General features: G+C 39.6%; 1 protein-coding gene across 2 annotated transcripts in view; it reads right to left on the bottom strand.

Annotated features, from left to right (window-relative positions):
* The window catches only part of LOC133597770 (CUB and sushi domain-containing protein 3-like), a 589,433-nt gene that overhangs the window by 482,790 nt on the left and 83,592 nt on the right, over positions 1-23,051 (bottom strand). For both annotated transcript variants that reach the window (XM_061950753.2, XM_061950761.2), the window contains exon 3: positions 7,424-7,536. In XM_061950753.2, coding sequence (XP_061806737.1) covers positions 7,424-7,536 — 113 coding nt within the window. The remainder of the gene's footprint in view (positions 1-7,423; positions 7,537-23,051) is intronic.

Genomic DNA, 23,051 nt, shown 5'->3' with positions numbered 1-23,051 from the left:
AAATGTACGTTCTAACTGTACTAGGGATGTCCCGATCCAGGTTTTTGCACTTCCGATCCGATACCGATGTTGTTTTTGCACTTCCGATCCGATACCGATACTGGCCTATCCGAGCATGTATTAAAGTTTAAAGTTATTTAGCTTACTTAGTTGTCAGATTCATGTTGAAAAGGGTTTTAGTACTCTTGATAACAACTAGCCAGCTGAATTAGGTGAGTTTGAATAATACACAATGGTTGGTAACAAGAAACTGACCTGTTTATTTAAGGATAAACACAAAATAAACAAAATTATACATGACAAACAGAAATGGCATCATTGAACTAGGGCTGGGCGATATGGCCTTTTTATAATATCGCAATATTTTAAGGCTATATCGCGATACACGATATATATCTCGATATTTTGCCTTAGCCTTGAATGAACACTTGATGCATATAATCACAGCAGTATGATGATTCTATGTGTCTACATTAAAACACTCTTCTTCTTACTGCATTAATATGCTACTTTTAAACTTTCATGCAGAGAAGTGAAGTGAAGTGAATCATATTTATATAGCGCTTTTTCTCTAGTGACTCAAAGCGCTTTACATAGTGAAACCCATTATCTAAGTTACATTTAAACCAGAGAAGAAAATCACAACTAAAAAAATCACTATTTTTTCATACGGTGTTGATCTGGAAATGTTTGCCTCTGCATTTTGATGGTGTGGGCGTGTGGCACCGAACGGAGATGTTGACATGCGGAGTAAGCACTTGTCATTCTCTAGCAGGTGACTTTTCAAATGATGCTACATATTAGCAGTAATGCTACTTTTTATAGCAACGCTTTTTCTCCACACTTGACAAGTTACGGTTGTCTGTTCGACATATTCCCACTTGAAGCAAACCCACAGCCAGACGATGGACCCCCTGCTGTTTTTGGGGGGAATTATTTCTTCCTTCCTTCATTTGTATTACCACTCGCACGGCTGCGCCAGCATCACAGCTAACGTTAGCCATGCTGCTACCTCTCTGCTCGGAGAGGGCGTATGATGTATGTGACGTATGACGTGACAGTATGTGACGTATGTAGAAGGTGCGCTTGCTGTCTGTGAGAAGGAGACACAGGAAAGAGTGAGAAGAGCCTGTCGTGTAATGACAGCAGCTAAAAGCAACTGCGTGAGAACGTATACTCCAATATCACGATATAGTCATTTTCTATATTGCACAGAGACAGCTGACATTTTTACCGGTTACTTTTAATTCACATGGCCGTCTTAACGGTTAGGACACAGACCTGTGGATGTGTTGAAGGTGTGCTGGAAAATGCGGAATGGAAATTAGGGAGCGGCAGAAAAATGGAATGTATTATTTAACCGGTGCTTTGGAAAACATGGACGGGATTTTTTTTTAAAACTGGATCTGGATCGGCATTTTCCCATGCTTTGCCGATACGCATTTTTTGGCAAATATCGGCGGCCGATACGATCCAAATATCGGATCGGGACATCCCTAAACTGTACGCTAATTTTTATTAGAATTGGCAACAGCAGAGGATGAATGCCCCACAATAAGGGGATGGAGAAAAAGGAGGAGCTTTTTCACTACAGCGTCAAAGTACAATGGTAGACGTGGGCACATTTTCGGGACTTACAAGTCTGCAGATCCCAAATACACATTAGCAGATACAAAGAGATAAGAAAAGTTTGTTTAGCAAAAAATTGCGACACAAAACATCCTAATAGGTGCCATTTTGGGGTCCTTATACACACACCATAATAATACCTGCATGTTGAAGCACAGTATGCCTGACTATGGTAGCCACAATGCGGAACTGCCATCTACTGGTCACACTCATCATTACACCATTTACCAAATGGTATAGTCGGTTAGCACAACCAGAATTAATTTGTACATTAAGCGCACCCGGTTATAATGCGCACTGTCAATTTTTGAGAAAATGAAAGGATTTTGAGCGTGCCTTACAGTACGAAAAATAAGATACACTTTAAACCAGCAGTAAGTAACTTTTTATCCTTCATAAAATATTTTCATAACTTTTGGGATGATACACCGACTTAAAACTAGTTGAATGACACCTCTGTCATGGCCTGAGGGGGTCTGTATGGCTTTCACTGGCACTAAGCAACTTTGAGGAGGCCACACAAAAAAACTACAAATGTGCAGACTTACTTTACGGCATACATCACTCCCCTTTTTTCCATTTGTTAAAAAGATGGAAGTCAATGTGAACGCCTTTAGGTAATTAGTGCTATCATGGCCGAAGCTGCAAAATAACCAAAGAAACAAAAAGTTTTGTCTGACGAGACAAAAAAAGAAAAAGGGAGGCTATTCGGGTAAAAAGACAGTCAAAGATCAACATTGGCCCGGCATTCACTCGCTCGCGTGAGCTCAAAGACAAGGTGGGGTTTTCAACCGATGGTGCCTGGGCTCTGTTCCTGCTAAACTAGTAAGTGACTTCGATGCTCAAATCAAAATAATAATACTAATGTTAGCTATCGGAAATGTGTGTGTTAGCAATAAATAGCCAACAGCTTGATAGTTTGCAGTTCCACACTGACACGATCAGCCATGCAACAAACTCAAAAGTACTGTATAAAGAAAAAACAATGCGATGACTGCAAACCACAAACAAAGTAAAATATGTAGGTTCCTACTGTGGAAAGATCAGTCACACTGAATCGTTGTGGTATGGTATTATCGTGTCAGTTTGTATGTACGAGACAGTAGTTTGACGATTTATGACGTTATACGCTGGTCTTCATGGGAAATGTGGTCTTCCTTCAAACAAAAAACTAACGCTTTGGTCCACTGGCGCGGCCAAAATCAACCAAAACTGAGAATTCCTAAGTGGGGCTTTAAAGGGGACCTCTAATGCTAATAACATTGGCACCTATTTCATAGTTCTGGACCTAAAAATAATGTTTACAGGTACAATTCTCCTCAAAACTCCCCCTCCCAAGTTTCAGCACATTTTGGAACGGCCACAGCTTGTTGATGTTATCTACAGAAGACTGAAGGCAAATTCATGTGTACTGTGTGTTTTGGTAACATCTTAATCCCGAATCACAATATTTTCATGCAAAATTTGAAGGAATTATCAAATATGTCTGCCAGATGTATTATTGCAGGTTGCAGCAATACAACTAAAGAAGTCCGCCTGCATACATTTCCAAAATGACGGGAATATGAGAAAAGTACGGACCTCTCCAGTCAAATTGACATAATAATGGTATGGTATAAAGTAACGGTGTAAAATGGGACGGACCAAGTGAGAGGAGTATAGTTTGCAACGATCATTTTATTCATTCGGATTTCAAGTTGGATTACATTTTTTTTTTTGTCAAAAATCAAGCCAAATGTGATCCCACAAATCAGGACCACTTACAAGGGGAGAAAGACCGAGTCAGAACCAGCTGAAAAAATGGAGAAAGAAGTGCAGACCCTGCGATCAAAAACAAGATAAAAAGAAAGTAATAATAATAATAATAAAAATGAATTAGATTTATATAGCGCTTTTCAATCAACTAGATACTCAAAGCGCTCACAGAGAAGTGAGAACCCATCATTCATTCACTCCACATTCACAAGCCGCTAGTATTCTATTTTGTGTCCTCTTCTACTGATGTTTTCCTCAAGCGGGTTGGAGCATAAGTAAACACAGGCTACGGTGTCCATGGAATAGGTGATGGATGAGCAGGAAAGTTTGGTAATGGCTATTATTTTATATTTATCTTTTGCTCATGTTGTTATTTTATGTTGTAATGTTAACCATATCAGTTTTGAAGTTATCATGAATCAGGGTGACAAAAAAAATGCAATTCTGGATTTTAAATAATATTTACATCCCTTTAGACACACTTTCTATGTGGGTAAATTGGCTCCAGTTCTGGAGATGACGTCAAACCAAGAGGGTGCAGCATAGCGAGTCTGGCGATGGAAAGAGGGGTTCCAAGTACAGTTAGTTATCTACCGATTACTCAAAAACTGATTGATATCATGGGAAATGACTGTCAGATTAATTAGTACTTACAAAAATTACATAAAGAGGACTTTAGTTAGTGAAATGTCGGTCACCTGGACACTATGGGCCTGATCAAGTAGAGATTTGTGTGTACTCAAACACATACAAACTTGATAGCACAAGCAAAGCTGATGAAGAAATGTTTACAATTCCATCAAGTCCCCTTCCGCACGTCCTCTGCAGCGTCATGTTCTACTTGTACTCGACCAGGACAAGATCCTCTGAAACGTTTGATTCCCGGGTGGTGGATTTTGTTTCACTTCTTCAAAAATTAGCCAACTTTTGTTCACGTTTGTGCGTCTGAAAAGTATGTGCAAACTGACAGTTACACACATATGTTGTGCTTATCAACATATATGGATTGTCAAAATAATAATATCAGACATATTGTCTATTCAGCAATATAATGTTATAGCTGCTAGCTAAATTAAGGGGCTGATTAAAACAAATTCAATTGATGCACTTTGGTGTCTGCTGGTGTTTAGTTTTTTAATTACGTGAATTGTTTTCACATATAAGATATATTAACATATCTCCTACGTGAAAAAAAACGTATTTCAATATGCATTCTCTTGCATATTCTACTTCACATTTGTGTAGATGCTTTTGAAATATCCATAACATATCCATAAAATGTGGTACATGTCTGCTGCATGTTTGAAAACACAGCAAAACGCCACAAGTAAGAGCATTATAACATGAATGTGCAGTAAATGAGTGTCTCCCGGGCGATGCCCTGTATAATACACGCAAAATACTCATTTAAATAAGGCAGTCTGCACCACTATAATTGCACACAGTCTTAGTAGATCACATGCAACATGCCTACTAATAGTACACTCAATTGCGCGTATTATTTCGACCTTAGTAAACTGGACCCTATTGGGTCCTTTAAGTCTGCAGTCTGAGGGTTTAAATGCAGGGAAAATAATGGTGAATTACTAGGTTCGGACTTTGGTGTTTTCCATCACACCATATTTGATACAAGACTGGCAGGACAGCCGAGAAATTAAATTCCATCTGGCATTGTCCTTGACTCTCCTTCACACGCACACCCATTAAAATGCACTTAATTGCATCGATGATTTAATAAGCGTGTCCTGTCTATAAGCAACACACATTTTCAGTCACAAGATGCTGTAGCTCCAACTTATGAATATACAGGTAAAAGCCAGTAAATTTGAATATTTTGAAAAACTTGATTTATTTCAGTAATTGCATTCAAAAGGTGTAACTTGTACATTATATTTATTCATTGCACACAGACTGATGCATTCAAATGTTTATTTCATTTAATTTTGATGATTTGAAGTGGCAACAAATGAAAATCCAAAATTCCGTGTGTCACAAAATTAGAATATTACTTAAGGCTAATACAAAAAAGGGATTTTTAGAAATGTTGGCCAACTGAAAAGTATGAAAATGAAAAATATGAGCATGTACAATACTCAATACTTGGTTGGAGCTCCTTTTGCCTCAATTACTGCGTTAATGCGGCGTGGCATGGAGTCGATGAGTTTCTGGCACTGCTCAGGTGTTATGAGAGCCCAGGTTGCTCTGATAGTGGCCTTCAACTCTTCTGCGTTTTTGGGTCTGGCATTCTGCATCTTCCTTTTCACAATACCCCACAGATTTTCTATGGGGCTAAGGTCAGGGGAGTTGGCGGGCCAATTTAGAACAGAAATACCATGGTCCGTAAACCAGGCACGGGTAGATTTTGCGCTGTGTGCAGGCGCCAAGTCCTGTTGGAACTTGAAATCTCCATCTCCATAGAGCAGGTCAGCAGCAGGAAGCATGAAGTGCTCTAAAACTTGCTGGTAGACGGCTGCGTTGACCCTGGATCTCAGGAAACAGAGTGGATTTTCATTTGTTGCCACTTCAAATCATCAAAATTAAATGAAATAAACATTTGAATGCATCAGTCTGTGTGCAATGAATAAATATAATGTACAAGTTACACCTTTTGAATGCAATTACTGAAATAAATCAAGTTTTTCAAAATATTCTAATTTACTGGCTTTTACCTGTATATGTTGTACAGCACTTAGAAAAAAAAAAGTTTGGTAATTTACTGTAATTTAAAATGTAAACAACAATAAAGATTGCCTGTGGTAAAAAAAAAAAATTTAATCAAAGCAATATAGTGTTTCAGCATTAGAAAAATAGTAAATATCAAGATTGCGATGCTATATATTGCATTGTAATATTGGTATCTGATATTGATCGGTATGTAATTAAACCAGAAGAAGATCGATAGGAGGGGTGCTTGTGAAATAAGATGAAGTTACACTCACAATAGGTTGGTATTGCTGTACAATATAGTGGCTCCACTATTTCACGGGAGTTGCAAGTGGAGGTTTCAGTTCCTGCTGAGAAGGCTTTTAAAATATTTATGTGTTGCTACTGTAACACTTGGCCATTAACAAATAATGATGACGTTCATGATAGCTGTGAGCAACCCAGCGATTGTAGTTTCCACCGATCACGCAAAAAAACAAACAATTAGTGACTGTATTGCACAAAGTAAAGATTAATTAAATCCTTTACTTCCCAAAGATGGCACATGCAAGTGAAAGATAGATGCATCCAGAGCACTAAGACAGACAGGAGGATTAGAGGAGGAGGAAGGAACAACTAATGGCCAGATGAAGAGTAGAGGTCCTGCACTGGTCACATCTAGGCCAGGTGGGAGGATGAAGACAGTGTAAAAATGGAAAGCAAAGGGGCATCATGGGAGTGAGGAGCAGTAAGGTTTGTGGATGAGGTCAGCATGTTAGTACAGGAAACAGATCTGGCTGCAAAACAAGTACAGAATATCGGAAATACTGAACATAAAAAGAAAGATCCAAGGTGTTACGACAGTAGCTAAAAAATAAAATGAGAAGGGGGGGAAAAGGCTTAAGTTGAAAATATTTGAACCTTTATTATGAGAAAACCGACAGGAAGAGATGGATTTCAGAAAAAAAAGTCGTTCAGGGGAATGTGTGAGCAAGATGGTCACGGAAGGATAATTCATATTTAGACAGCTCCCCACTGCACTCAACTCGGCTTCTGCACACATAACTTGGTGCATCCATTAGTTCGACTAATTCCCTTCGCCATCTGCCGTGCAATTTCAGATGTGCCCCTGCAGCCGGGGAAAGGGTTCAGGACTTTGGGGGTAGGCATGTTGATTGGAAAAATGTGAGATTAATTGACTTAATTGAGTTACCTGATGTTTGTAGAACTCAACACTGGAAGTCCCAACAGGACATCAGCTGGAGAAAGTGTGATCCCACCAGACAGAACATTTGCAAGCAGGTGTATATTCCCCTTGTATGAAGTGCAGCCTATTTCTATTGACTCTGTTTTACTTTCATGTACTACAAATGGAGGACAAGAATGCTGTTCTTACCTTCATAAGATGCTTTAAATCCATGAGCACTTACTGCAAAGTCACTGGTAAGCCTCAGGGAAAAGATTGAGCTTGAACTGGTAACAGGTGAGGGAATGCTAAATCCTGTTAACCTGTGGATGAAAGAGAGACACTTCAGTACCAAAGAATGATTGCACTTATAAGATACAATGCAACATACGCTTACGAGTACCTCAGCTCACAAGTCTGGCCCGGTAATGACACCAGACCTGCCCCCCGAGTTCAGTTCAAAACTTGGGAGAAAACCCTTTTTGCATCAATTTCCTAAAAACACAAGAGCGCTCCTGTTGTATAGAGCAGTGTTTTTCAACCACTGTGCTGCGGCAAACTAGTGTGCCTTGATATATTGTCTGGTGTGCCGTGGGAGATTATGTAATTTCACCTATTTGGGTTAAAAATATTTTTTGCAAACCAGTAATAATAATCTGCAATTGTGCCGTTGTTGAGTGTCGGTGCTGTCTAAAGCTCGGCAGAGTAACCATGTTATACTCTTCCATATCAGTAGGTGGCAGCAAGGAGCTAAATGCTTTGTAGATGACGGGAACATGGATTGTCGTGATCACAATATGCAGACGACAGTGTGCAGGTAAATATGTATCTAATGCTTAAACCAAAATAAAACAAAAGGCGAGTGCCACTAAGAAAGGCATTGAAGCTTAGGGAAGGCTATGCAAAACGAAACTAAAACTGAACTGGTTGCAAAGTAAAGAAAAACAGAATGCTGGACGACAGCAAAGATTTACAGCGTGTGGAGCAGACGGCGTGCACAAAGTACATCCATCCGAACATGACATGACAATCAACAATGTCCCCGCGAAGAAGGATAGCGACAACTTAAATAGCCTTGATTGCTAAAACCAAGCAGGTGCAGGGAATAGCGCTCAAGGAAGACATGAAACTGCTACAGGAAAATACCAACAAAACAGGAGAAGCCAAAATAGGAACTAAAACACTACACACAGGAAGACACCAAAAAACTCCAAATAAGTCACGGCGTGATATGACAGGTCGTGACAGTACTTGGAGACAAGAGCTATAGTGATGCATGGTTGGTTATGGTTTGAATTCATATCCAACACTTGCGAGAACAACTTGTTATTGTCAATATCGGCTACTGAGTTTAATTTTTTAATGTTTTCTGCTGGTGGTGTGCCTCCGCATGTTTTCAATGAAAAAAATGTGCCTTAGCTCAAAAAAGGTTGAAAAACACTGATATAGAGGAACTTTAACTAGTGTAAACACATAGGCAGATCCTTGCATTGACATTTTAACTTCCTAAATGCTGGTGTGTATTTTGCATAACGAGGTGTTTTTTTCTGAAATTTGTAACCAACACAAAATAAATATCCCCAAAAGGAATCACCACTACAGAGGATGACGGTTCTCACAATAAGAATAATAGTGAAGTGAGAAATCTGTGTCATATTGTGTTGCTTTAATCTGTTGCTTGGTGTGTGGGTGCGTTGATCTGTGTGGCGGCGAACAGCGGAGGTGTGTTTTTTTTATTCATGAACACATTTAAAGGTGCAATTTGATGAATGAAAAAAGAATGAAGGTTATGATAGAGTGTATTTGGCAGAAAATTTGTTATCAAACTAATGAATAAAGTACTTAATTACGAAATCTATAGCTACAGCCACAGTACATTTTATTGTCTATACAACAAATATTGTCTAAATAAACTTTAGTTTTTTGGTTTTATAAAAAGCATGTTACATGTTTGGTTTGTTAGGGGGCCCAGCACAAATTAATTTAATTTTGATTCATTTTAATGGAGAACATTGGTTTGAGATACGGTTAATTTGAGTTACGAGCTCCGTCACAGAACTGATTAAACTCATAAACCAATGTAGCACTGCAGGGTTTCTGTCATGACCTGGCAGCCCTGCTGCCGCATTTTTTGTTGTTGTTGCAGTGCCTGGTTTCTGGGTCACGGGGCATGGCCACCTGCATGCAAACATGTTACTCATTTCCTCCTGACTACTTAAGCTCTCCAGTTCCTTCACTCGGCGCCAGTAGATTTCCTGATGGTTCACCCTTCCAGTCAAACACATCTCCTCTGTTTTGGCAGCACTCACGCCTCCCGTTGTATGTGGCTCAGTCCCAGGGTCACTGTGTTGTGTTATTTGTTTATTCTTCACACTTTAAGTGTGCATCATTAGTTATTTTGTCCTTACTCCTTTTTTTGAGTGCTCTTTTTGTTATTATTTTTTATTAATTTTTCTGCTCTGCGTTGGGGTCTTACTAAATGGATGGTGTCAATTTTTCCCTTAACATAATTGCTGGTGGCGCCCCGCTGCGGCAAAATAAAAGCCACCATACCTTAAAATTAAGGGCATTTTTTTAACGTGAAAACAAATGTAAGTAATATTTTGAATGAATGGATATAACCTATTATTTGTGAACTATTGATTAGTGATGCATTGAAAATTTGGCCCCGGAAAAAATACTTTGTTCACCGAAACTGGATGTTGTGATGACATAAACCATGGGTCCGCCATGTAATTTCACTTGGCCCGTGAGACGATAACAAATTAACACTAGAGCTGGCCCGCCGATCATATTCAGCGGCGGTGCCGCGGTACACCGCTAATTCTCATGCTTGCCAAACCTCCCGGGAGACTCCCAAATTCCAGTGCCACTCACGAGAATTGTAGCGTCCCCTTTATGTACAGTCCAACAAGAGCCGGCCCAGTTACATAATATATGCGGCTTGGGCACGCACACGTGTGAAAGCAACGCATACTTGATCTTCAGCAATACAGGTTACACTGAGGGTGCCACTATAAAAAAACTTTAACATTGTTAGAAATATGTGCCACACTGTGAATCCACACCAAACAAGAATGACAAACACATTTTGGGAGAACATCCGCACAGTAACACAACATAAACACAACAGAACAAATACCCAGAACCCTTTGCTGCACTAACTCTTCCGGGACACTACAAGGTGTGTGGGTGTGTGTGTGGGGGGGCGGCGTTTGGAGGTAGTGGGGGTGTATATTGTAGCGTCCCGGTGTTGTGCTGGATAATGCACCCCCGGCGTAGAATGCACCCCCTGGTGGGAGTGTTATATCAACTAAAGCCCACACTTAAAGTTTCCACGTGCAAGATAGAATCTATTTGAAAAAGTTGTTTAATAAGAAGCCAAAAGTGAAAAAACAATGTTCGTGTTGGAGTTGTGAATGAATGAAATATGAAATCCGTGCTGCAGTCTGCAGGTGTACCTAATGTTGTGGCCCAGCAGCGACTGTAGTACGGATTTCATATTTCATTCATTCACAACTCCTCCAACACGAACATTATTGTTTAAATAGAGTCAATCTTGCACGTGGAAACTTTAAGTGTGGGCTTTAGATAATGCGCCGGGGGTGCATTATCCAGCACAACACCTGAAGAGTCAGTGCTGCAAAGGGTTCTGGGTATTTGTTCTGTTGTGTTTATGTTGTGTTACGGTGCAGATGTTCTCCCAAAATGTGTTTGTCATTCTTGTTTGGTGTGGATTCACAGTGTGGCGCATATTTATAACAATGTTAAAGTTGTGTATACGGCCACCCTCAGTGTAAACTGTATCGCTGTTGATGAAGTATGCTTTGCATTTACGTGAGTGTGCGTACAGGAGCCACACATATCTTGTGACTGGGCGGGCACATTGTTAGAAGGGATGAAAAGCGGACGTGACGTCAGCTCGTAGAGGACGTTAAAAGCAGTGCCTGTAAGGCACGCCCCCAAGACCGTGGATTACGAGAAATACTGACTGATGAACAACTTCGTTCGATAATGAGGGTTGCTTCAGCTCAAAGCCTGAGCCCCGACATTAATGAACTAGCATCCAAGAAAAGATGGCAGGTATCTGGCTTGGGCACATCAGATTAGATCAGTGTGTTGCAAACTGAGCCGTTTAAAGTCCTGAATGGTTGGTTTATTCATTATTTTATTTTCAAATTTATTAGCCTGTGGAAAAAGTTTATGTTGATATTTACCTCAGAAGGCTGCAAATAGAAAAGAGGCATTACATTTCTATTTAAATTGTATTTGATATGCCATTGATATTTTTTAATTTTTATTATTATTATTTGAAACTCAATTTTGCATGTCACTATAAAGTTATATAAGCCTTGCTTGTTCAATATTTAATGCAAAACTTGTTTGGGTCCCTATTAAAAGGTTAATTTGTTCAACCTTGGCCCGCGGCTTTGTTCAGTTTTAAATTTGGGCCCACTCTGTGTTTGAGTTTGACACCCCTGACGTAAACAATACACACACACAACTGTTTGAAGTGGCGGCAGCATGTCTGCAATGTGGATGTGATGCTTCAACATATCCAAGGTGTATAATCTACAAAATGCGCAAATATTAAAAGGACAGTGGGAGTCTCCAAACACAAGTACGGTCTCTAATAACACCAGAAAAAGATGCTAGACTTATTGCTAGTTGTTTTTAGTAAAGAATAGGTCACCAAAAGGATTGGAGAAGTCCCTAGAAACTTGAAAAATTCTCAGGAAAAGTACATTAAGCGGCAACAGTTTTAACGATAGAGGAAACATTATATGTTTTATATGTTGGGGCGGTATAGCTCGGTTGGTAGAGTGGCCGTGCCAGCAACTTGAGGGTTGCAGGTTCGATCCCCGCTTCCGCCATCCTAGTCTCTGCCGTTGTGTCCTTGGGCAAAACCCTTTACCCACCTGCTCCCAGTGCCACCCACACTGGTTTAAATGTAACTTAGATATTGGGTTTCACTATGTAAAGCGGTTTGAGTCACTAGAGAAAAAGCACTATATAAATATAATTCACTTCACTTCACTTCATATGTTAACACTAAGTAATAGGGAGGTAACGATATTGTTGATACCGCGGTATTGTGGTTTCAAATGTTATCAATAATGCGTGGGTGTATGAAATGAAAACTTGGTTAGTGTAGTTTTTTTCTAGCACTTTTGATTTGGCGGGTCTGAATATAATGCATATCCCATGATTCGCTGCGCAGCGCGGGACCGCAATCTGGTGGCTTTGAGCGCCGTAAAAGGGAGAGAATGAGGAAGAGAATGAGGAAGCAAAAGGTGAAGTGTGTTCCACTTCGTAGTACATAAGAGGAATCGTTTTTTTTCCAAAATCCTAAAAACGGTTCGAGTTAGGTTGCTAACAAACAGACAAATAAACCCTGGCGAAAACAACTTCTGTGGCAAAGGTAATAAAGCATGCCTTGTTTGTCTCGAGCGTTTCAAGCCAAAACAGACTCGGTCAAGGCGCGCCTTTTTGAGGGAAAGCACATGCTGCATCCCGTGCGTGGGTTTCCTCCGGGTGCTCCAGCTTCCTCCCACCACCAAAGACATGCACCTGGGGATAGGTTGATTGGCAACACTAAATTGGCCCTCTTGTGTAAATGTGAGTGTGAATGTTGTCTGTCTATCTGTGTCGGCCCTGCGATGAGGTGGCGACTTGTCCAGGGTGTACCCCGCCTTCCGCCCAAATGCAGTTGAGATAGGCTCCAGCACCCCACAGCGACCCCGAACGGTATAAGGGTTAGAAAATGGATGGATGGATGGACATGTTAAGGATTATCAGACGATTTCCGTAAAAAAATAAGAGATCGGCCATTGCTGAAAAATGCCTTTTAATGCCGATCACAAACGCCGCTCTTCTCTGGCTATCAGGTTGCTAGAAGCTAATTATATGCCTCCATACACAGTGGGAAGATGCTCCAATAAATAAATAAACTTTATTCCTTAAATTTTAGGTATTTTTTTCAAGTATTATTATTACTGGAGGACCAGGCCAAATTAAGCAAAGCTCGATTTAAATAACATCTTGAGATAAGTGCTTAGTAAAGTTTAAGAAGTGTAGATGGAACCACTTTGCAGCAATAAGTAAGCAGATATTAACATAAAATGAACAAGTCATACCAAAGACTATAAAAATGGGACCTATTACCTCCCTGCTTGGCACTCAGCATCAAGGGTTGGAATTGGGGGTTAAATCACCAAAAATGATTCCTGGGCGCGGCACCGCTGCTGCCCACTGCTCCCCTCACCTCCCAGGGGGTGAACAAGGGGATGGGTCAAATGCAGAGGACACATTTCACCACACCTAGTGTTTGTGTGACAATCATTGGTACTTTAACTTTAAGTAAAATAATAAGAGTGTGAAAAATGATAATATAACAGCAACTGCATTGTTGCAGTCAGTACACTGTGCAAAAGAGAAAAATCGGATCGACCAATAAATTCGATGTTAAGGGTAATATCAGTATGTGATTGATACGAGAGTAATAAGATGTATATTTTTATTCTACTAAAATAGTTTTTTTGTTGTTCAAATTAATTTTTACAAACAAAGGGAATAATTCCCTGAATAAAGGAAAACTCAGAAGGCAAAAACCCAAGAGTTTAAATTACCGGTAGTTACTTTTGTTTGGTTGCTACTTGATAACGACCATCACCTGAAAAAGATAAAGCCAGCTAAGCTAAACGGCAATTTACGAGATATTTACATTACATTATTATTGAAATGTGGGTTAATTTTCCAGAGAAATTGATAGAAAACATGTCCACTGTAGAAGACAATGCTTTTCAGAAAACAACAACTCAAAACAATTCTATGCTCATAGAAATACTCGTTTGAAGTAAGAAATACAATTACAACATTTTAGCATTATGTTAATGTTCTTTTTTTTTCTTTTTTTTTTTTAACATTCCTGCCACTTCATTTTACACTCTATGGCATTTTTACCAAGCTTTTTTTTTGGGACATATACCACAATTGTATTGTAACTGGAGATTTTGATAACTTTACATTCCTACTAATTACTAGTTACACAAATGTGTTTGAAAATGTAATATATATTTTTAAGTAGGGATGTCCAATATTGGCTTTTTGCCGATATCCCGATATTGTCCAACTCTTTAATTACCGATACCGATATCAACCAATATATGCAGTTGTGGACAATGCCTAATTTGGACAACAAGGTAAGGTTTTTTTTTTTTTAATTTATAAAATAAGATAAATAAATTAAAAACATTTTCTTGAATAAAAAATAAAGTAAAACAATATAAAAACAGTTACATAGAAACTAGTAATTAATGAAAAGGAGTAAAATTAACTGTTAAATGTTAGTACTATTAGTGGACCAGCAGCACGCACAATCATGTGTGCTTACGGACTGTATCCCTTGCAGACTGTATTGATATATATTGATATATAATGTAGGAACCAGAATATTAATAACAGAAAGAAAAAACCCTTTTGTGTGAATGAGTGTAAATGAGTGTAAATGGGGAAGGGAGGTTTTTTGGGTTGGTGCACTAATTGTAAGTGTATTTTGTGTTTTTTATGTTGATTTAATAAAAAATAAAATAAAATAAAAATAAAAATAAAAAAACGATACCGATAATAAAAAAAAACGATACCGATAATTTCCGATATTACATTTTAATGCATCGCTATTTTTAAGCCTTTTTGAAAAAAAAACATGCATCATCAAAGGTTATGCAAATTTTATTGTAACATCATATTGACCATGCCCTCACAACGCCCATAGCAACGCCCCCATTGCTATGGCGTTATAACTGTGTTGTAATGTTGAGGTCGCAAAGGCAGATATTGAAAAGAGAAAAATATGTTTTGCTAGCACAGACATTTTGAAAATAAATTATACTCACACGAAAAAAAAAATTTTGAGAAAATATAAATGTATTTTGTGCACAATAAAAGTGTTTGCTTGTTTGCTACTATCTATATTAGCACTCAATAATTACTGCTGACTGACACAAATACAACAATGTGTGTCTAAACTTGTACGAGCGCAAAGCAGAAATCTGAGCGAGTGTCGAAAAACAAGTTGAATGCGCAGAAGGGTGAGAGGGGGCACGAGAGAGTGCATCCGTCTGACTGCAGACAGCACTATTTATTGAGTGTTAATTTGGATAATAGCGCACAAGCAAACACTTTTACTGTGCACAAAATACATTTATATCCGTTCAAAAGGAAATAGTTTAATTTATTTTCAAAATGTAATGTTCGTTCTTGCAAAACATATTTTGCTGTCCTCAAAATCTCCCTTTGCAACCTCAACATTAAAGGCCTACTGAAACCCACTACTACCGACCACGCAGTCTGATAGTTTATACATCAATGATGAACTCTTAACATTGCAACACATGCCAATACGGCCGGGTTAGCTTACTAAAGTGCAATTTTAAATTTTGCACGAAATATCCTGCTGAAAACGTCTCGGTATGGTGACGTCTGCGCGTGACGTCACGGATTGTAGAGGACAACATTTTGGGACAGCATGGTGGCCAGCTATTAAGTCGTCTGTTTTCATCGCAAAATTCCACAGTATTCTGGACATCTGTGTTGGTGAATCTTTTGCAATTTGTTCAATGAACAATGGAAACAGCAAAGAAGAAAGCTGTAGGTGGGAAGCGGTGTATTGCGGCCGACTTCAGCAACACAAACACGGCTGGAGTTTCATTGTGTACATTCCCGAAAGATGACAGTCAAGCTTTACCATTGGCCTGTGGAGAACTGGGACAACAGAGACTCTTACCAGGGGGACTTTGAGTTGGATGCGCAGACACGTTACCGTGAGTACGCATGCAGCTGTGGCTTCCAAACATTTGATCGCTTGCCCGTACGTGCGTGCCGCTATGTGCATGTCACGTATGTAACTTTGGGGACTTTGGGGAAATATATGTGCTGTATGAACTTTGGGGAGGTGAACGGTACTGTGGGCTGTGGGATTGGGTGTGTTGTGCAGGTGTTTGAGTTGTATTGGCGGGTTATATGGACGGGAGGGGGGAGGGGTTTGTAATGCCGGATTAATTTGTGGCATATTAAATACAAGCCTGGTTGTGTTGTGGCTAATAGAGTATATATATGTCTTGTGTTTATTTACTGTTTTAGTCATTCCCAGCTGAATATCAGGTCCCACCCGCCTCTCACAGCATCTTCCCTATCTGAATCGCTCCCACTGCCCTCTAGTCCTTCACTCTCACTTTCCTCATCCACGAATCTTTCATCCTCGCTCAAATTAATGGGGAAATCGTCCTCTTTCTCGGTTCGAATCGCTCTCGCTGCTGGTGGCCATGATTGTAAACAATGTGCGGATGTGAGGAGCTCCACAACCTGTGACGTCACGCTACTCGTCTGCTACTTCCGGTACAGGCAAGGCTTTTTTATCAGCGACCAAAAGTTGCGAACTTTATCGTCGATGTTCTCTACTAAATCCTTTCAGCAAAAATATGGCAATATCGCGAAATGATCAAGTATGACACATAGAATGGACCTGCTATCCCCGTTTAAATAAGAAAATCGCATTTCAGTAGGCCTTTAAGACACAAATACTGTATAATGCCATACATCGCCACAGTGGGAGAAGCCCTGCACTGTACAACCCAAACGATTGCATTGAATTGTATTCGGTTAAACAAAAGCGGTCTGATGCCGCCAATTGTTGATGTTAAAATAATACTGACCTCACACCATAAGTGACACTCTACACATTGTGTCTAATCAAATGCAGCAACCTTTTAATACGCATGTAATTTGTCGGCCATTAGAGAATTAAACCCATGCAAGAACCCACCCTATTGCTGCATGGTGTTTGAGAACAGGGATGTGCATTGTAACAGACTGCTTCATTACTGCATTTAAAATTAGGTAGGGGTCCAAACAAATCCATTTACTTTCACGACGTCGTAAACAAGATGTGTTGCTGGCCATTCCTCAGCAGCACTTGCTGATGTTCTATCGACCCTCCACTGCTCTAAGTCAGCCTGTGTAGCATGGGCAGAACTTCGGCATGAAACAAAATGTCTCCTTCACTATTGGCATCTTGTTTTTCTACGTGCAGTTTTTTCTTGCTAATTTGGGTGCCATTTGTGTTACCAACCCTGAGCTCCAAAGTCAGCCAGGTGAATAATGGCTGCAGTAGGCCAAATGTGTGCGTGGGGAGGGACGACAACAGGCTCCTCCTGTGACAACAAGGTGGTGTGTATTTACAGCTTCAATAGAGTTTCCAATTACAGCACAGTGCACAGTGGTAATCCATGCTGTAAATAATTATTCTTTGTCCAACGTACTGTACAGCAGACGGATATTAAAACAGGCATTGAATAGAATCCTGTATTTAGGAAGAAATGTGTTCTTACTAGGGATGTCCGATAATGGCTTTTTGCCGATATCCGATATTGACCAAACTCTTAATTACCGATACCGATATCAACCGATACCGATATCAACCGATACCAATATATACAGTCGTGGAATTAACACATTATTATGTCTAATTTGGACAACCATGTATGGTGATAAGGTCCTTTAAAAAAAAAAAAAAAAAAGATAAATAAATTAAAAACATTTTCTTGAATAAAAAAGAACGTAAAACAATATAAAAACAGTTACATAGAAACTAGTAATTAATGAAAATGAGTAACATTAACTGTTAAAAGTTAGTACTATTAGTGGACCAGCAGCACGCACATTCATGTGTGCTTACGGACTGTATCCCTGCAGACTGTATTGATATATATTGATATATAATGTAGGAACCAGAATATTAATAACAGAAAGAAACAACCCTTTCGTGTGAATGAGTGAATGAGTGTAAATGGGGGAGGGAGTTTTTTTGGGTTGGTGTACTAATTGTAAGTGTATCTTGTGTGTTTTATGTTGATTTAATAAAAAAAAATAAAAAAATAAAAAAAATAAAACGATACCGATCATTTCCGATATTACATTCTAAAGCATTTATCGGCCGATAATATTGGCCTGCCGAGCATTAAGTAAGCAGATATTAACATGAAATGAACAAGTAAAAATAATAAGAGTGTGAGAAATGATAATAACAGCAACTGGTGGTGTGTCGGCATTGTTGCAGTCAGTACACTGTGCGAAAGAGAAAAATCGGATCGACCAATACATTTGATATTAAGGGTAATATCAGTATGTGATTGATACAAGAGTAATCAGATGTATATTTTTATTTTACTAAAATATTTTGTTTTGTTCAAATACATTTTTACAAACAAAGGGAATAAATCCCTGAATAAAGGAAAACTCAGAAGGCAAAAACCCAAGAGTTCAAATTACTTACTTTTGTTTGGTTGTTGTGTACTATTGACTTTGTTTTGCTCAAACACTTGTATGTAATAAAAGAGAATAAGGAAGCAGTTTGAATATTGTGTTGATATTGTTAAAACTGGCAATAGCACTCAACATAAATACATTTATAATGTATAATTAATACATGTGATCGGTATTGGTATCGGCCAATCTCACTTATGAATAATCAGAATCATAAAACCTTGAACGGAACATCCCGAGCACAAATACTTTCCTCTGCAGTCACACAAAAAAGCAAACAGACAGATGCACCACGCATTCCAATCGAAGTTTGAGGAGAAAGAGAATTCAAAGAAAAAAATAATACTTGGCCGTGAAGAAAGAGGAAAAGAACAGAGCAATCAGTGAGTGCAGTGAGCACACTCCATTGCACCCACCAGAAGGAGTGTAATGCATTAAAACACAATACTAAAAAGCACTGACCTGCAATGTAATAACAGGAGATAATGATTTTGTTTGAATTATTTAGTACATTAATCCAAAAGTTATGCAAACTCATTAGAGTGTGCTGCAGGAGTGATTACCATGACAACATGAACAAAAGATGCGCTATTGGCAGGCAGAAGCAAATGCAGTGTTATACAGCACTGTGTGCAGTCATGTGATGAATTAGGCCTGATGAGCTCAAGCCTTTGCACTTAAGTCCCCTCTTTACCTCTGTCAACCTGAAATAAAAGCAAGATATTTACACATGGCCACAGTCGAGGAGGATAAATTGCTTGAAAAAAAGCTTAGCCTTGACAATCTGGACCTCAACCCTAACAACCAAAGTCTGAGCAGAATAAATCTCTTCTTAGGTTGCAGTCTTGTCATTCGGACGTCAAACAGCAAGGGACTGGGGATGTCATGGAGATAATGTACACAAGGTAAAGATGAAGGGCATGGCTAATCAACTGGAGGCCTGGGTTCAGTTCAAAACTTGGGAGGAAAATGTTTTTGCAGCTAATAGGTTGTATTTCATCAGGTGACATTTAAACAGAAGTAAACGAAGTGGCGGCCCACCAAACCAATATGGGTACTGTACAGCAAACTGAGTGCAAACCAACTCAGAATTCAAAAGGCCTAGATCTTACCAATGAAAGCAGATACGAGCAAAAAAAAAATCAAACAATGCAATGGAATCTATACCTATATTGTATTAGTTATTAATTTTTGGGGGGGTTTATTAGTTTATTATTATTTCTTTGGTCAGTGGTCAACAAAATAAACAAAAACTATTTTACATCCATAAATGTTTCAATTGACAATTTTACAGATTGAAAAGGTTTAGGCTGAAGTTAAGCACATATTTCGGCTAACCCTATTAACAAACTCTAACACAAGCTGTAATAAAACCAGGAGACACCAGGCTCTGATCTTGAGCTTCATATAAATGTCAAATGTCCTTTACACAACATATTATGAATACTAGTTGTACACGGCATAAAAACTGTTCAAAAAAATTTCCAGACATATCGAACTATCGTTGCTCCAGACATCATTTTACTCAAGAAATCAGATAAAAACTTGGAAAAGCATGGCGGTCTACAACTTCTTTGTGTGTGGCTGGGTCAAGGAAATTGGTATCAAGACTCTCAGATAAACGATGCATCATTTTTGCTCGAATAAGGTTGCATTTTATGATTTAACTTTGCGTCTACAGCCGTGTTTGTTGCCTTATTGCTGCTACACACGAGTATGTGTGTTTTTCCTCGTCTTTATCAAAACCGGCGGATGTCCAGAGAACCCTGAGGAGAGTGAACCCCCGGAAAGCAGCCGGACCTGATGACATTCCGGGCAAGGTGCTTAAGGGATGTGCAGACCAGCTGGCTGGGGTTCTCACAGACATCTTCAATACCTCGCTGACCCAGGCTGTGGTACCATCATGTTTTAAGACGGCCACAATCATTCCAGTGCCTAAAAAACCCACAATCTCCTCCCTCAATGATTATCGCCCCGTGGCACTCATCCCCATCATAATGAAGTGCTTCGAGAGGCTGGTAAAGGAACATATTGTCTCCAGACTTCCCCCCACATTCGACCCGTACCAGTTTTCTTATCGCCCTAACCGTTCCACAGAGGACGCCATCTCTTCTGCACTCCACCTGAGCTTAGAACATCTGGAAGGAAAGGACACACGTGCGGATGTAGTTTCTGGACTTCAGCTCGGCGTTCAACACCATCATTCCGCAGCACTTGGTGAGCAAACTGGCCCCCCTTGGATTCAGTAACCCTCTATGCAACTGGCTGCTTGACTTCCTCACAGACCACAGTCTGTGAGAGTGGGCAACAACACCTCCAGTGCCATCTCCCTGAGCACCGGCTCCCTCCAGGGCTGTGTCCTGAGTCCGCTGCCGTTCACATTGATGACCCATGACTGCTGCGCCAGGTCCACTACAAACCACATTGTGAAGTATGCGGACGTCACGACAGTAGTGGGTCTCATCCGTGACAACAACGAGCATGGACTACAGGGAGTAGGTGAAACATCTGGTTGACTGGTGCAGAACCAACAACCTGGTTCTGAATGTCAACAAGACCAAGGAGATCATCGTCGACTTCAGGAAGCACCAGTCCAGCCACGCTCCACTCTACATCAGCGGCACAGCGGTGGAGATAGTAAGCAGCACCAAGTTCCTGGGGTTGCAGATAACTGACAATATAACCTGGTCCCTACACACCGGAGCTCTTATAAAAAGAGCTCAGCAGCGCATGCACTTTTTGCGTAGGATGAAAAGAGCACAGCTGCCTGCCTCTATTCTTACCACATTCTACAGAGGCACTATAGAGAGCCTACTGACCAACTGCATCTCTGTCTGGACTGGAGCCTTCAGTGCCTCAGACGGGAAGTCTCTGCAGAGAGTGGTGAGGACGGCGGAAAAGATCATCAGGACTCCTCTTCCTCCTATCCAGGAAATCTCAAAAAGCCGCTGCCTGACCAGGGCTCAGAAAATCTGTAGAGACTCCCTCCACCCCCACCAAGGACTGTTTTCACTGCTGGACTCTAGAAAGAGGTTCTGCAGCCTCCGTAGCAGAACCTCCAGGTTCTGTAACAGAAGGCACCACCTGAAGTCCTCTCTTTTTGGCAGTTTTTTTGTTGTTTTTTTCCATAAAGTGACTTATGTAACCAATGTGTTGCTGTAGCGTATTTACTTCAGATACAGTCAGTAAACATTTGTTTAACTTATTTACTTATACTAGCAGTGTTTATTCAAGGTTCCCTTTTAGGTCCTCTCTTTTTCATCATCTGGGCTATTCAACTGGTGGCCCGCGAGTTTAGTTAAAAAACCTTGAGAGAGACTTAAATTTTTCTAACCACTCCCCTGCTTCTCACTTCCGTGTGAGGTCCCCAAACAGCTGTCCAGAATATGCCTATAATATGAGTATTTGATTTTGGACCTCCAGAATCAGTCCACAGGGTGATATTACGCCTGAAAACTTTTGACAAGTTGAACTACTTTGTTAGATAGCTCTTAAGTACACTTGATATTGGAATTGTTATTGTTATTGATTGGACCGAAGGCCAAGACTTCTGTTGTTTTTTATTTATATATTTTATTTCATCAATATATCATCTCATCAAACAAAAATATGTTCATTCAGCAAGTCTTTTTTGGTCCAAGTCTAAAAATAAATATATTTGAAATAAGATTCTGTTGTTGGCGACTTGTCCAGGGTTGTCCCCCGCCTTCCACCCTAATGCAGCTGAGATAGGCTCCAGCACCCCCGTGACCCCAACAGGGACAAGCGGTAGAACATATGTGAATGGATGGATGGATTATGTTGTCTTTTTTACTTTATCTTTGCCTTACAGTATCTTTGGGGATATGTGCTGTTTTGTTTTTACAAATTTGAAAATACTGTAAGCAGCATGTCACTTTTATAGAATGTGCTTTTATACTCACATACATACATACATACATACATACATACATACATACATACATACATATATATATATATATATATATATATATATATGAAGATACATGTGCCTATTAGTGTTAAGCAGGAAAACGAAGAAGAGATTCTGGATAAGTTAAACTTGCTATGTAGGGCAAACTTCCAGAACACATACAAAGAATTATTCAGGGCTGTCTTCTACACCTTGCTTTGTCTAAAAAAATACAACCAATAGAAAATGGTTCTGCTGTACAACATCCCCACCAAAATCAATGCCAACTTTCAAAAAGGCTGTCACAAGCGGCCATGAAGTAGAATTTTGTTTAAATCTATATCTTGCAAAAGCAAGGTGCACATAGACAGAATAAAAATGATGCTTAAATCAGCATGTCTGGAAACTATAAACAGTACATCTGTATTCTGTTGTTTATGCATTATTGATAAGACAGTAGTGTTTTAAAAAGGCAACAAACCTTTGGCAATTTCTACACAGACTATATTGTCACACATCATCGAGCACCCTGAGGTTATGTTTACGTTGATACTGGTTATAATCAGGAGAGAATATCAGCAGACTTTAGAGGACCGCACACAA

This window comes from Nerophis lumbriciformis, linkage group LG04, assembly GCF_033978685.3.
Source record: "Nerophis lumbriciformis linkage group LG04, RoL_Nlum_v2.1, whole genome shotgun sequence".
Classification (NCBI taxonomy): Eukaryota; Metazoa; Chordata; class Actinopteri; order Syngnathiformes; family Syngnathidae; genus Nerophis; species Nerophis lumbriciformis.
This window is presented reverse-complemented; position numbering and strand designations above follow the sequence as displayed.